This window comes from Cydia pomonella, chromosome 17 (genome assembly GCF_033807575.1).
Source record: "Cydia pomonella isolate Wapato2018A chromosome 17, ilCydPomo1, whole genome shotgun sequence".
NCBI classification, from domain to species: domain Eukaryota; kingdom Metazoa; phylum Arthropoda; class Insecta; order Lepidoptera; family Tortricidae; genus Cydia; species Cydia pomonella.
The window spans coordinates 5470910-5488107 of record NC_084719.1 but is presented as its reverse complement, the minus strand read 5'-3'; the positions used below and the strand labels follow the sequence as shown (position 1 = coordinate 5488107).

Below are 17198 nucleotides of genomic sequence, written 5' to 3'. Positions count from 1 at the left end.
TTTTTCTTGTTATGAATACCTATTGGGTAAGGTGTGTAAGTTCGAGAGAGAGAGAGCGGGGTTTTGAAAATGGCAAATAACAATAATACCAAAAGCACATCATACTTTATGGATATCTAAATTCAGTTCTGTCACTAAGGTATCAGTGTTTACATGTCAACGACAGCTTATTTTTTCTCAAAAAACGTAGAAAAATCAATAAATATGAAGAAACTTTCACGAATCTTGGAACATTGCAATTATTTTAATGGACAAGCCAACGGCTAAAAAGTATTCGTGCTAATATGAGTTCGTTCGAGTATCGTAAAAGTGTAACATACAACAAGGCACTAGGTACATTGAGGTACTTAATGGCATATTAATGGATGTGCAATTTTTTAAGAGATTAAATTTCTTTTTTGATGAATGTCTACTGATGGCAAGTGTATTAGATAACACAAAGGTGTTGTACTAGTCTTGATTCAAGTTAATTTTGTACACATTTTATTTTATTATTGTGATGATGATGATGATCCTTCCGGCCGGTTAGCTCGGCGCTCATGCGCTCGAAGATGGTTGACGTAGCCGATCTTCGAGGTGAACCCCTGTGCACATTGAGGGCACGTGAGGACACCAGCTACATAGTGGTAGTGAATGGACGCAGGCTGGCGCGTTTTCAGCTCGTCACGTTTAGCGTCGAGGTCAGCTTTACGTTGCTCCTCGAAATCGCGCACATTGCCCTGCACCAGCCTGCGCCACTCAGGACGATGTGCTGCCAAACCTAACTTAACTTATTATTGTAATTACTAATCAATAATTAGTCTTACTTATAGAATTCATGTTATTAGCAAATTATCACTTACTTTGACTTTAAGAAAGCTTTTGACATGGTAGACAATGATATCTTACTGAAGAAGCTAGCGGACGCGGGGTGTACGCCGCATACTCTAGCATTTTTTGCAAGTAATATGCGGGAGAGTACAGTCTACGTGGACTACGCAGGTGACAGTTCAAAACCTTACTATACTAGGACCGGGGTCAGTCAAGGAAGTAATCTGTGTCCGTTACACTTTGTACTAATGATTAATGATCTACCTAGTGTGGTAAAAAACGCGGAATGTTTGCTCTTTGCCGATGACCTGAAACTTGTGCGTCAAATCGAAGATGTATGGGACTGTGCTGCGTTGCAGGATGATATTGATCGAGTGGTTCAATGGAGTCATGACAACAAACCGCACTTTAATTTTGCTAAATGCTAGTCAATGTCCATCAGCAAGTCCTACAGCCCGATACATCGTCAATGTAATAATAGGTAAGTGCAAATGCTTAAATCAATAACCACAAATTCAATGACGCATTGTAAGTCATTAGTGTCATCATCATCATCATATTAGCCTTTTATCGCTCACTGCTGAGCATTGACCATAGGCCTCTTCCAGTACACCACTTAACGCGGTCCTGAGCCAATCTCATCCAGAAGACCCGCAATCTTCCGAATGTCGTCCACCCAACGAGCCAACGGACGCCAGGCACTCCTTTCGTCTGAAAGCGGCCACCATTCCGTTAGTATTTTGGCCCACCTGCCATCACTCTGCCTGGCAACATGTCCCGCCCAGCTCCATTTTAATTTGGTAATGACGTGTCCGACTTCTTGCACCTTGGTGCGACGTCGGATTTCGACATTCTTCACTCGGTCTTGAAGTTTGATGCTGAGCATGGCGCGCTCCATTTAATTAGGTATATTTTATTTCATGACATACATTTTAATACAAAGTTGCCTAAGCCAAAATTATAAGAAATCACATCACGATCGTCAAAAACTAGAAACTAACATACAAGAATTCCATAAAAAACATAAAATAACACTCGTATTATATTTTATCTCCTAGAAAGGATCGTCAGTCATAATAAAAATAGAAATATAAAATATATGACAATTTTTCTAAAAAAAAAATATGTCGCACTGGCAGTTGATAGATTTAAATTTAGAACTGGCGACTTAGAAATTTAGTGTGCGGGCCGGCATTCTAGAAGAAGCAGCTATTATGATTAGACGTATTGTTATGTAGCTAATACATTGAGAAAAAATATAATAAAGTCAATCTTACTTATTTATTTATTTTAAGGAGTACCAACAGCTACAAAAAGATTATGCAGACTTGAGTAACAATACAAATCCAATTACAGGTACTAACAAATAGAAATGGAATAAACAATATAACAAACTATGCGCGCAAGTTCACACAATGACTTATATATACATTTTAGAAAAAAAAAAAAAAAAAAAAACAACAATTTTATACAACTCAAAGCTTATCTAAGTTATAAAACTGCTAACAATACTAACAGTAAAAACAAAGGTTACGTAAATCCTTAAGCACTCAGATGGATTGCATACCTAACCGTTGTGTAAAAAAAAAGGATCAAAGCGGGTTAAAAAAATAGATTAGCTAATTTTCGCTTCACTGACTTATGTTTAATTGTCGTCTACTTTGTTTTTCACCAGTATGAGTTTAACATCCAACATCGAACCTGTCCGTCCAACCTATCCATCGTACCGTCCGATGGACCAAAACCTTCATTCAGTGTTGGAAATTGTAAACATAATTATGGTGATCAGCTGCTTGATGCATTTTACATCAGATATCTTCCTGTAAAGCGTTAGGATAACTGAGGAAGCCAACAAAGGACAGCTATATATACATATATTATAGCAATCTTAAGGTCGATGTATACATGCCGATCGGAACGGCTATGAATTATGTACATTTTATTTTTGCATGGCCACGCGTTTGGTGGACAGAATAATACACATACACTGGGCCCAAGATAGAGCGGCTTGGAGAGCACTGGTGAAGACTGTCCACAGTCGTCACGTCCCTCAGCCACATGATACGACAAAGAAGATTTTTGCACACCATGTTTGCCGTCTGGTCCGCGTTTCTAACTGGAAGATTTTATACATAACTACCGGTGCAAGTCGCTTTTCAGGCATTTGGCAGGCAAATCTGTGCCCAGTTCTCTCCATATATTTATCGTTTTGCTCGACTGGCACACAAGTAGATCTGACAGAGTGAATCTGTGTGTGGCTACTCGCAGCGGCACCATACTTTTACCTCGGTCGGAACGTATGCAGCGTCCTTTAGTAAACGGACTGCTATTATTGCTTTACTATGTAAGCGTAAACGACATGTGATTTAAAATAATGGCCGACTATCTGTCCACATCGGAGACAATATCTAAGGAAACGGTTTACAACTTTGTCTTAAAATTGCAAACGCTTCCCGTGTCAACGCTCTGCGTGTTGCAATTGTTTTAATCAATTAAAAATACGCAGTTTTCCTGCTTTATATTGTGTCCGTGAAAACGCAATAAATAAACGGAATAGAACATGTTAACGTTATTGTTATACGCTTGGCATTTGGTGAAACTATGAATATATACAGCCGCCATCAGATATATCGATGCGGCCGAGGTGCTCATAAATATCTGAACACGTACTCTCGCGCCTTGACCTACTACCTACCTACTAGTACAAGCGGAGCGCTCTGGTACCTACCTATTGCGGGTGTCAATGGATGACGGTGATCGCTTACCATCAGGCAGTTTGTTTGCTCATTTGCCTCCGGCCTCCTATATCATAAAAAAGTTACCTAAAACTTACTCAAGTTCTTACGAACTCTTAAGCTCTGTTATTATATCCCGGATACTAAAATGACAATAAAATGGGCTAATTAACTACCCGGTCATCCTGCTTATACCAATTTTGTTCTAAAATGATCGGTCGGATTAACTCTGAAAAAAATCACGAACATAGGTCTAAAATGCACTTTCAGGGGTGCACTGATTACCAGTTCGCCGGATATCGGCCTGTCAGTTATTCGCAAAAGCTGACAATCGCGAATAACAGACAGGCCGATATCGTCCGGCAAACTGGCAATCAGTGAACCCCTTTAAAAATTTGGAACAAAGTATGCACAAAAGCTAAAAATATGAAAATTGCTTCTATAATTCGGCAATATCATGTTTGAGGGAACGTAAGGATAACTTTTTTGAAGTGGAAACTTCTTTAGAGCGGCGCTGTGCCCTTTTTGTGATGGGGAAAAATGTTAAACTCGCGTCAGGTGTCACGTGTTCGTCAGATTGAAAATTCGTAAGACGGTGACGTGCAAAAGAATACTTCCCGATTCGCCGGATTCCTGTTTCGTCGGATTCTTGTTTCGCCGGATTCTTGTTTCGTCGGATATATTAATATACAATAAAATCACCCAGGCAAAGGAAACATGCAGGTTTTAACCGTGGTACACGGCTTTTGTAGGTAATTTTTTTCCCCGTATTTTCCCCGTAGACCCCCACTGCTCCAGTTTTAAGTTTCAATCGGACATGCCCTTGAAAAGTTAAGATAAGTTTTTATTTTGGTGCTTTGTTTTACTAAAGCTAATAAAAAAATGTAAACAATTAAAGCCATTTTAGTTCATACAAAGTTTTATTTAAGTCTCAGACATTTTGGACACAATTCACTAACAATTGGACCGAAGAGTTTATGGAATGTATTGCGTTTCTAAAAATAAGAAGCACAGCAGCAAGATGTTGTTATAAGAAAAATGCAGCTACATTGCCCCGATGTTACACAGTTGCGTCGAATTAATATGACAAAATATCGACAAGAAAGGGTCATAGTTGATGACTACGTCGAAGGAAGAATAACAGTCATAGAATGTTTAAACAGGTTATGCCAATTATATTAATTAAGTTACCTAATTACGTAATAATTAATTAAATGAATAACAAATAAATATTTTTATTAATGTAACGAAGTGTCTGCCTTTTATTTAATAGATAGGTAAAGCCGCGATATTTCTATAGTATTTCTTAATCAAAAAAATGTGGCGAATAAAGAATCCGACAAAACAAGAATCCGGCGAATCAGGAAGTATTCGTGCAAAATGAATATCATTGAAGCCTGGTTACGTTTGAAAAATCGTATCTCATTCAAGGGTGACATTTTACTTTCTTCATAATCAAAGTTTGTCATAACGGTTAAAGAGGTTTAATCTTTGTTGATTGTGTTGTATTGTATCTTTGTGTTGTTGGGTGTCCATGATTGTAGATACTCAAATTTTTCATTACCAAAAAGTTAAATAACAGAAAAGAAGCGTGATTGTTTTACTTAATATGATGGTGAACGATTCATTAACATTTACTGATTGTGTAGGCTGTAGTCCTGCTCACGTCTCATGAATTACTCTGTAATCTCTGTATATGTTATATATTAACACTAAAATTCGCATTCCAAAATATCTTCCACACTCAAATTTATTTACGTAGGTGTAATTTGTAGTAATATCATACATGTCATACTAACCCTAGATTTAAGTATTTGTATGTTATTAACACAATATGGACATTTTTCGAAATAAATTGTTTTTGATTTGATTTGGTAATAGAGAATTATCTCTTTTTATAAAAGTGCTACTCAATTTCTCCAAAATATCAAAAATGCTCAACGTTAATATTCAAGTTTTCACTTCTGCCAGCACTCGCGGAGTGCAACCCGTTGTTTTTTTTTTAAATATAAACGCAGCTTCATCTCGCCCTCTTACGCTCAGTGACAGAAAGACACGAATTTACTAGGCCTTAATTATTAGGAATAAAAAAAACAAGAATTAGCTAAGATTAATTCGTGTGAAAACCCACGTCCCAACCACAAATCTCATTACAAGCAGTATAACTGTGTGCAAAAATGTGTGCGTCTGAAATAGTACCCACGTCCACGCGAGGCGGCGCTGCGCGCGGCGGGCGAGTGAAAACCTCGCGTGCGCACTTTCCATCTCGAGCGCTTTTCGCCGTTTTTGCGAACGGGGTTCCTCGCGCATTTTTTTTTGGTATTAAAGCCCGACCAGAAATATATGATAATTATCGAGAGGGCGCTGTTATTCTCATGTAGAGGGTGACATTGCAGTTTATTAGTGTTAAAAAAATATTTCCAATGAAATTCCGCAATATGGCGCGTGATCATATATTGCTGGTCAGGGTTTACCTAAACTAGATACTGCTGGCGAATACGCGGGCGGGATGATGTTTGATTAATACTAAAGTTAAAATAAGTAATGTTCAAGTTTCACACTTAAAATAAAAAAGTAAACGTCCCCTTTTAAGGAGTGATTTCCGGGATAAAAACTAAACTATTAAAGGTAGGTATAAATGATCCGAAGATTAAAACAATATTTAAAAAATGCATATTTTGTGGCATTCTGATACAGACAGGCCTAAACTGAGCTTTCGTTTGTAGGCAGTTTAGGTGACAATATACATACTTACAAAAAAAAACTATATAAGGTCAATGCGGCTAAACACGTCATGGGGACAAATCCGGACACAGCCGTTTCTTTACAATAGTACTTAGTTACTTAGATAATTGGTAGTTTCATCGACAAAGCAGCGATGGCTATTAGTTTCAGCAATCAAAATCAGATGGGGTTTTTCCCTATAGCGGAAAAAAAGAAATATACGCTCGTATACGGAATTGACCCTAACACGGATTTGACCGCATTGATCTTACCTACATAGATTGAGGTTTGATTTAGCAATTAGTTTATGAAACAAGTTATATTCATCGAAAAAAAAAACTTCAATTTTTTATATTAAAGGAAAAATGTAATAATTTACCGCTGCTGTAAGGACATGAACCTGCAACCTTTGCAATACGTGCATTAAAAAAACTATCTACAGAACCTAAATTGCGAAAAACATTGATCTTTACCAATTCTTCATCATGTATCTGTCGCACGCGGAACGCATACGTATACGTATTATAATTAGTGAAGTTGCAATACAATCCCAAGACAAATTTACAACTTTATGTATAACTCTTTAAGCTTCATTATCGCCAAACGCGATTTAGGTTGCACAGTAATAAATAACAAATATTGGCGAATATTAGAATGTATAGATGCATGTATGACATGCGTAGAGATATGCATGAATAGGCAATTTATCCGCTTTCCTTAATGAAATCATCATTACATATTTACTGACTTGAAGTGGTGGCCTGGCGGTAAGAGCGTTCGACTTTCAATCCGGAGGTCGCGGGTTTAAACCTCGGCTCGTACCAATGAGTTTTTGGGAACTTGTCTACGAACCTTTCAGTGAAGGAAAACATCGTGAGGAAACCGGACTAACTACGGAGGTCGTGAGTTCAATTGTAATCCTTAGTGAATTCAGAATTACTCATATCAAATTACGTACGTAAAAATTACATTGGATATTTACCAACTCTTCAGAAGGAAATACTAGCGAGAAAATGCCAAAACTGGATTAATGCACGGTTATATTTGGAATAATTCTCATCCTATATCGATGTTTATAGATACCTAAGATAAAAGAAAGGCAATATTTATGAAAGCAGTGACTGTAGTCTAACTCTTTACTTGTGCTTTAACCTTATATGACAGAGAAGGGCCGTATCTTCAGGCCTTCCTCTAGTAACTTCATCATTCGAAACCTGATTGACTTTCGCTCGATAGAAAAAAAAATCACGATTCCTTAAATTTTTTGTATTATTTTTTGCACTAAAGCTAAAAATATAAAAACTCCTAAAAATTCGCATTTTTATTTTTATTCCGCCCAGAATGAGGAGCACTTCAAACTTACCAAATGTTATCAATATCTGACGAAAATGAAACGACAACAAATTAATAAGTTCTTGGCAAAAAAAAAAACATTTTTGGTACTAGCTTTTATCGCTGACTGTACTTTTCTTACCACAGGCAACTAATACTCATCGAGACAATAGTAAAAACCTCAAACAAAATTTGGTTGCGTTGTTTCATTTCAGAGTTCCTAAGGCCACCTCCTGTCTCCAACACTAGATCAGCTCGATGCTCGATGGCAGCATAATATTCCATTGTCTCCCGACTTATATATGTATGCAAATTTTCTGCTCAGTCAGAAATCGGGAAGTGGGTCAAATTATAAATAAATAGCTTCCAAAATTTGACCCACACTAACTAAACTCACAGACCCACATTACTCGTACCATTGCCCACACTGTTAACTGTCCATCGGTTTCACACGAATGTCGAATGTGTGGCGAAGAGGAAGAGACAGTATAACACCTGATGAGTGTATGTCACGCCCTCGCCAGACAAATAATGAAGGACTTTGGAGCAGGCTATCCACCCAAAGACGAACCAAAGGAATTCAAAATGCTACATATGAGCTCTATTATCCGGCATCCATGTGACATCTCCATAGATGGTCGGAAAAGCTCTTGAGTAGATGAAGGATCTTTCCTAATGGGGTAATTACACTATGATCCCTATGGATCGAAGTGTATCCCCAATAGCCCCCGAAAACCATAAGATAAGATAGGATATATCACACGAACTCCATATACCAAAGCATTTGAAATCTTTAGAATAGATAACATCTGCACTGCACAACCTTATTCCTCCGTCCCCATTTCACCATCGGACTACCAGACAATCGGCACTCCGGCACCGCTTCATGGTAGGTATTCCACAAATACGCACGAAGCGTTTTGCTTCAACATTTCTTATGCGAACTGCCAAGGAGTGGAATGCCCTGCCCGAGTCTGTGTTTCCGCATGAGTACAATCTGGGTCTCTTCAAGGCTAGGGTAAATAGGTATCTCATAGGTAAGCGTGCTCCACCGTAGACTGCATCATCACTTACCATCAGGTGAGATCGTGGTCAAACGCTTGCCTATCGTTATATAAAAAAAAAAAAAAAATCTGCAATCGCTATCCGCTGGAGGCGCTAGAGCGGTAAGTTTGGTGATGAAATACGATTTACGTACGGCATGCTTTGATACCGTATCTTTTCACACATGGTTGCTTTTCATTGAATTGATCTGGACCCAAAGATAACAAATATGTTCAATGACGAAAAATGATATTTAACACCAGTTCCACAGGCGAACAGCTCGAAACGTGGAGGAGTCATTGTAAAATTTCGGAGAGATAAGTAAAAAGAGTATCCTTTCTATCCGCTGATGTATTGATGGGATTAAGTGTGATTGATATGATATGATAAGTGTGATAATGATGAAATTGATAATTCAATGTATATATATACCGTATTTTTTGACATTTAGATTTTATTCTAGAAAGGTTCTAGACTAGTATTTTTATACAATTTTGATGTTTGACGATCCTTTTGTGAAATTCTTATTATTAAGTTTACCATATCTATAATAGTTCAATGTTTTTTTAGAACAATAATAACTGCATCAATAAATTGCTCTGATATTTAGATTAAGATGATATTTGTAAAATTTGACGATTTAAAAGTGCTTGTTGCTCGGCCTATTTGAATAAAGAATATATTGACTTTGACTTTGACTTTATCCCACACTGTTCGTACTAGGCATGGTGGGTTAAATTAGAAACACTCAGGGATCTAGCACTCGCATGCTACTTAGTGCAGATCCTTCGCGGTAGCATTTAAAACCCGGGGATTCTGCATCAAATGTATCTATGTGTGCCCGACGGGTACGTGGAGCGGAGGCGGCGACCGCGGCTGCTGGTGGAGCCGACCGGCAGAACCAACCTGCTTCGTAAGGCGCCTCTCAATCGCACCGTTCGAACACTACATTTAGTAGCTGATCAAACTGACTTGTTCTCATGCAATATGGCCGAATTTGTAAAAAAATGTTTAAATGTTTTATGTTGTTATTTATGATAAGTTAATATAAATAATATAGTTAATAAGGCACTATTGTATTAGGCTTAACCTGTAAGGATAGTTGCTAAGTGACAATAAATAAAATAAAATAAAACGTTCCTTAAGATATGGAGTAGTAGAGGAGTTGAAAATAATTCTATTTAGAAGAGCGAGATTATGAGAGTTTCGGCGAAGACGTATAGTTTACTTGTTTCAATAAAATGTAGTTATAATTATAATGTCTTTCTGATTAGGTCAGCTAAAATGTTATCATAAAAATGCATTTTTTTTATACACTACTACTTATTAGTATTATTAAAACTACATTTAAATTCTTATAATTATCATCGCGTATTTACTACACTTGTAGCCGCAAACGTCAGATGTATAAGTACGTAAAAAGACTATTTAAAATTAATCGTTACACGTTACATTGAATAATGACAATCCTGAAAAAAAAACGTTAAATCAGTAGAGAACTTCAGTCATTATTGAGAAAGTTCATCAATTAAAAAAGCGGCAAAGTGCGAGTCGGACTCGCCCATGAATGGTTCCGTACCATTTATGACGTATTAAAAAAAAACTACTTACTAGATCTCGTTCAAACCAATTTTCGGTGGAAGTTTGCATGGTAATGCACATTTAAAGACCTATTCATAGATACCCTTACACGTATGGAATTATGAAATTTTTTTTTTTGAGTTTCAGTTCTAAGTATGGGGAACCTCCAAAATTTATTGTTATTTTTATATTTTTGTGTGAAAATCTTAATGCGGTTCATAGAATACATCTACTTACCAAGATTGAATAGTATAGTTCTTATAGTTTCGGAAGAAAGTGGCTGTGACATAAACGGACAGACAGACGGACATGACGAATCTATAAGGGTTCCGTTTTTTGCCATTTGGCTACGGAACCCTAAAAATGAGAGATAATTAAATTGACATTAATCTTCAAGATTGTGTGGACTAATTAATCTTAGAACAAACTATTCCCTGGCCGAATTGACACTAAACCAGATACTTAGCACTTGTCTCGTTCCCACACTAGTTGCCCAACGTATTGTGTATCTTATCGCACATCTACATTAATTACGATGTTGCGTTATGTCTCATTGGACTTTTATGCGCGGGAATTTTTGCGCCATCTCGCTTAGGAGACGTGCATTCACCATCAGATATATCGGAGTGGCCACGGTGCTCACAAATATCTGAACACGCCTCTATAAGCTAGATGATATTTTTTTATTAATGGCATCAATATATCGGGTTTGTTTTTAGGATCAAATGTCTATATGGGATCCATTGCATTAACACATCCCTGTCGCGTAGGGTGCGGGACAGCTCTAACATCATCCTGAGGGCATTTGCGTCAAGGTTTGACTGTCAGTACATGAACCATTGCCATATGATACATGTACTGACAGGCAAGCCAATATACTGTATGTAGAAATAGTATGTTATGTCATGTGTTTACTAACCTTAGTTGTAGGAAGACTAATTAATGTAAATGTGTAATTTAATATGGTATAATGTAATTACTAACAAACTATATGGGCCTATTTGACCTGAAATAAATGTATTGAATTGAATTGAATTGAATTAAAGCAATACAAAAGTCAGAAATGATAGTCAAAGTCCGACAGTCGGATCTTACTTCAGTCGCAAAACAGTCCTAACAAAACGATACGCGATCGTGAAGTCACGGTCACTGAGAGCCCATCTTTGAAGTATAGAAAACAAGAAAATTTGCGATTTTGTTGGTGAAATATTGCATATATGTATATGTCTGTGTTGCTGTACTATTATTATTTTCTGATAAAATGTAAGGGATTGAATGGTACCTTTACAATATTCCTTTTTGAAAGTAAAAAAAAATCTTTAAATTTTGAAACTTTCATTAGAAATTTTCTAATTTGCATAATATTATTGTAATATCCTCATTATTGTGATAAATTGCTCATTTGCTATCTATTTTACTAGATTTTGTTATAAGATTCAACATGTGTCTTCATCCCTATGGTCAAGGCGTTAGACTGTGCAATTGGCTGAGCGGTTGTGAACTCTATCGCGATGAGATAAGATATATTAATGTTCGGTTAAATGTGTTGCTGTTAGAACATAGTGCAGTGGTTCCTAACCTTTTCAGTACTGCCACTGACATAGTGGAAGAACAGAGGGCATAGCCAAGATGCCAATCTTTTGCGCCGTAGCGAGCGAAACCTGAATGTCTCTCTGTAGATGCGACAGAGAGAAATTCGCGTTCCGTTCGCTATGGCAGAAACGTTTCGCATCTTGGCTAGGCCCCCAGAAAAGTGCACCTTTATGGCATGCCACTCTAGCCTACACTTGATGCCTGAATCTAGAAATAAGAATCAAAGAGGAGTCTCGAAAATTCTTTGTTTTCTTTTTTCAAGTATTTATGTGTTATCTTATCATCGATCTTTAGTAATTAAGTTTACTTAGTTTAATTATGTGATTATAGGGACCGTGCGTGTTGGAGGGTCTGCCATCTTGTGGCCTGAATCAGAAGCATAAACATGTACATTTACACGTCACGTGTTTTCTTGTGCATAGTAGGCTCTGCCATCTTGTGGGCTACATCGGAACAATAAACATGACAATTACGAATCGCGCCAAAAATCTGACGGCTCCTGTGCTGCCTCCTATAGTTCATGCACGCTCCCTATTTATGTCTCATCTTGCAGTTGCACCAGACCGTCCGTCAGCGTTGAAGCGTTCGCTAAGTTTTATTGTATGGGAATTTTCTCAGTTCTCAGCTTAGTGACGTTAGTCAGTCCGCCAATTGTGGTTGCCCTGGCCCTTGAGACATTTAGGTGCGATTTTCTATCTCCCTCGTAGCCTTTGATGTAATTTAAACATTATTTACTACATATTATTTTAGTTAATACAATAATTAGACGGCTTACAAACATTTCTGTGGTTGTTACAGCATCTCTCCCCGGCACCGAAGCAGCCCACCAGCTGGTAATCTGCGTCCGCAACAAGTGCACCCCCGAAGAAGCCCTAAATGTCCTCCGGGAGCTCCCAAACCCCCTACGAGAGGGCGACCAACCCTCGGCAGCGCAGGCCGCGCCACACAACCCGCTCAAGATCGACGTGTTTGTCCAGACACTACTTAACTTGGGCAGCAAGAGCATTTCTCATAGCTTTGCTGCTATATCGAAGTTCCATTACGTTTTTAAGGTGAGTTTTCTTTGGTGGCCTTTTGACTCTTAGTCAAGAAAAGACTTCAACAAAAACAGCTCTGAAGGTCCGTCAAGATTCAAACCTTTAAAGTGAGGGTGACTTATAGCCCTTAGCAGCGCAGGCCGCACCATACAACCTGCTCAAGGTCGACGTTTTTGTCCAAACACTAATTAACCCGGGCAGCAAGAGCATTTCTCATAGCTTTGCTGCTATATCTAAGTTTCATTACATTTTTAAGATAAGCTTTTTTTGGTAACCCATGAGGGGGAATCAGTGATGAAGGGATGTTTACAAAAACCGCTCTTAGGCTGTGTTTCGACCAGGGATGTGTTTATTAGCAATCAATAGAATCATTTCATTTGTTTTCATCGCTCAGCATGCAGTAAAAGTGGTTCAAAAGCTGCTCAGCCGCGCAGCTCAATAAAGTGATCAGCCCCGCAGCTCAATAAAGTGATCAGCCGTCGGCAGCGCAGGCCGCACGGGACGCGCTCATGCCATACAGCTTTGGTGTTATATTCAATGTCATAACATCTTAACCCATATATATCGATTTCGATCCTGTAACAATAACTACTTCCTATACCTTAAGACGTGTAGGAGCCCATTAAGTCCATAATACATTTATTTATTTAACCTCATTAGGTTAAAACAAAAAAAAAATACTTGAATAAAATATACTAGCGAAAGATGACAGTTTTGAATGATTCACGGTTAGTTTCACTACTTCGACCGGGATATCCGGCTTACCCGTGAACAAGATGCATGTAACTGCGTCGAAATATAAGGTAATCACGATTTATATCCCGGTCGATCTAAGTCTAGCCAAAGATGAACTTCCTTAAGCACATAATCAATTAACAACTGCTTATATTTCTCACAGATCCTCGCCGAATCCGAAGAGGCCCAGATCTGCATCCTCCGCAACGTATGGGAGCTCTGGCAGCGCCACCCTCAAATGGTCTGCGTGCTCGTCGACAAAATGCTAAAGACGCAGATCGTGGAGTGCAGCGCCGTGGCCACGTGGCTGTTCTCCAAGGAGATGGCGCCGTACTTCACGGGCGCGCAGCTGTGGGAGATCCTGCACCTCACCATTGACAAGATGAACAAGCATGTTTCTAAACTCAGTGAGTAGGGCAGGACTATCTGTCCACGGTGCGCAGACTAACCCCGACACCCTGACACTCGTAGCTCGCTTCGTGCGTTCCTACATGCATACCTATATCGAATAAAAAGTAACTTTACGGCCAATATTGATATCATTCATATTATTACCAGGTCGCGAACTGCAGGAAGCTCGCGCAGAGCTGGCGAGAGCTGACTCCTCCAGCTCGGACTCTGAAGACGAGGGTACCAGCAAGAAGAAGAAAGATCAGGACAAACCCACTGAAGAGGTAACCTTAAGTTTAAATGACAAATTTATTTTTTCTATTTGGATCTACAGCTTAATACAGATATCGGACTATTGACGTTGTATGTTGCCTGCATGACGTCAAAAGTTCGATTTCGAATAAATAGGTATACAAAAGTATGAAGCGCTCAATTTTATACTCTGGATTCTTGGGTTTTCAGCTATACCTAGACTGTTTTCTTTCTCGTAATCTGACTTCTATATTCTATACACCTTATCAACCTTTTCGACGCCGTGTCAAACACAAAAGCTGTTACTCGAAAGTCATCTTACCGAAGTGTCAAAACTGAAATGGAACTTTATCCATATGCACGTAGATCTATGTTGCTCTGTGGTCTGTGACGGATTGATCTGTCTTCGGCGTTTGGCCTTCATGCGGATATATCCGTCATTGACGTCAAAAAGGTTAAACAAAGTCCCCCGCCATGTCTGTCTATGTGTGTTCGCGATAAACTCATGCGGTTTTCACCTGTCAATAGAGTGATTCTTGAGGAGGGTGTAGGTGTATAATTTGTTAAGTTTTTATGTAACCCGTGCAAAGCCGGGTGAGGTCGCCAGGTCATCATGATTTCAGAATTGTCTGTAGACACTTCTCAAAATCTCTTATAAATAAATATTTCAATAATTAATTGCAAAAAGACGGTAAAGACTAGCACTCTTACATGACCGTATCCAAAAATAATTTAATTTTCCAGGCAGTGGAGCGCATGGAAGAACGTCTAGAGGCAGCCCACATGGACCAGAAGCGGCTGTTCCTGATCGTGTTCCAGCGGTTCATCATGATCCTGTCCGAGCACTTGGTGCGGTGCGACACCGACGCGCGCGACCCCAACACGGGCTGGTACAGGAGCACCGTGGGCCGGCTGCGGCAGGTGTTCCTCGCTGTAAGTACTGTGTGTTCCACATGGGCGCGTTCCAGAAGCGACTGTTCCTGATCGTGTTCCAGCGGTTCATATGCGCCGTTACATAGATTTGAACCTAAATACTATCACGATACAGTTGCTTTTGAAATATAATGTTGCTTTCCCGAGTCCCTAATACGGGAGCCGACCGCTCGCATAAAAGAAACAATGGCTTATGTTTAACAGATTAGGGTCTTAGGCGTAAAAATCTTTTTAGAATATTAATACTTTAATCTTTGTCTCCAGCACCACGAGCAAGTGCAGAAGTACAGCAGCACCCTGGAGACGTTGCTGTTCACGCAGGACCTCGACCCGCACATCCTCGACGTGTTCCACCAGTTCCTCGCGCTCACGGCATAGGTTAGCTCAGCAATCGTGGATTTGTGTCTAAAGAGGGTACTTTTACTTTACTAAATTGAAACTTAAGTATTTCGTACGTGACCGCCACCACAAATGACATGAGAATGATTCATTCAGATGATGAAATCAGCAAGAATATGTTGATTTCATGCCATAACAACAGTAAGAGGGCATGAACATGGCGGGGGTTCATGCCTGGTCAGTGTCAGGTATACTTCACCACGATGCCGACTTTACCCTTTCTAAAGGTGTCTCTATTTTCTGTATTAAAAAAAGACTTAGTTGTCCCGTATGGACTTAGCCTGTCATCTACCAAATGTGGCCAAAAAGAGCCAGGCCGGATATCTCCGTCCAGTATTTTGTGCCCCGTATTTGTTACGTACGGAGATTAGTCTTGATATCCGCAATCGAAAAGCAGCTTTATTTGCATCACAATACGTGTACACGTTAAATACGGTAATCTCCGATCTCGATAGATAGGGGATGCTTTTTTTGACAGTTTCGTAGACGACAGGTTAAAGCTGCGTTTCCATCAGAGATATGCGAGGAGGTATAGCGAGGGATGTTTTTCTACCAATAGAATGCCCTGATTTACCTATCCTCGCTCAGCGCTGCTTTAGAGGACAATATTCTATTGGTTTTTAACATGCACAAACACATGCTTCGCTACGCTTCCTCGCGCATCTCTGGTGGATACGCAACCTAAATAAGTTAGTTGTTTAAAATGAAATAATCATTTAATTTACCAAATATCCACTTTTCTGTAACACCATATAATCCTATTTATTACGAATTGAGAGACATGTTATATTGTGGTTTGAATTAGACTGTTATATTTTATTAATAATTCGAATAGAATAAGTGAACTTCTGGTAAGATTAAAGGAAGTATGATTCCTGTAAATAAAGTTTACAAACAGAAATAAATACTTATTATTTCAATTAAAACTTTTACTGCTAGCGCGAGCTACGCGTTACAAGCGTAGCCGATTATTGGTTTATCCGCTTTGTAGCAAAAAGGGCCTTCGAACAGAGCTATCGCCTAGACTAGGGGGTCGCTGGCAGTGAATGGTTACGCCAATATTTACAGTACATATGGTGATATTTTCCCGCACGCGTGCGGGAATGAGTACTTTCCGTGCATATGTCGAAATTTTAAAGAGCCATATGTATTGTAAAACGTGATACGATACACGTGCGAATAGGTAGGTAATTAGCAACTCAATTTAAGAAACTCCCTTCGGTCGTATTTTAATTTATCACCATTCTGTGCGAATTTTTAATTTTCTGCACTTGTATAGTAAATAACTATTTTTACTGACTGCTCTAAAGTGTTTATATACACATTGAAGCCTATAGACATGTCGTGAGCAAATATACACTATTGATATCCACATAATGGCGTGATCGCTTTTTGCCGTAAGCTAGAACTGATAAAATAGTTAACGCCGTATTGAAATTTGAGTGCTAAAGTGTGTACCATAAAACCTAATTCATACGGGGATACGTCTAGCAAAGAATAAAAGGTAAGTATGTGCTGAGACCAGTACTAAAGCAGACACGCTTTCTAGGTAGATTTTAGTACATTGACTAGCCTGTTGCTATCTCTATTGCACGCGTATAAAACTGGTCTGCAACGAAATCCTCCTTTAAAA

At 38.9% G+C, this 17198-nt stretch overlaps 1 protein-coding gene across 1 annotated transcript in view; it reads left to right on the top strand.

Moving 5' to 3' along the window:
* Nucleotides 1–16371, top strand: part of LOC133527019 (nuclear cap-binding protein subunit 1) — a 36046-nt gene extending 19675 nt beyond the window's left edge. The window contains exons 6-10 of the mRNA XM_061863906.1: nt 12618–12871; nt 13755–13998; nt 14150–14265; nt 14978–15166; nt 15431–16371. Of these exons, the coding sequence (XP_061719890.1) occupies nt 12618–12871; nt 13755–13998; nt 14150–14265; nt 14978–15166; nt 15431–15544 (917 nt within the window). The 3' untranslated portion in view covers nt 15545–16371. The remainder of the gene's footprint in view (nt 1–12617; nt 12872–13754; nt 13999–14149; nt 14266–14977; nt 15167–15430) is intronic.
* Nucleotides 16372–17198: the final 827 nt, after the last annotated feature.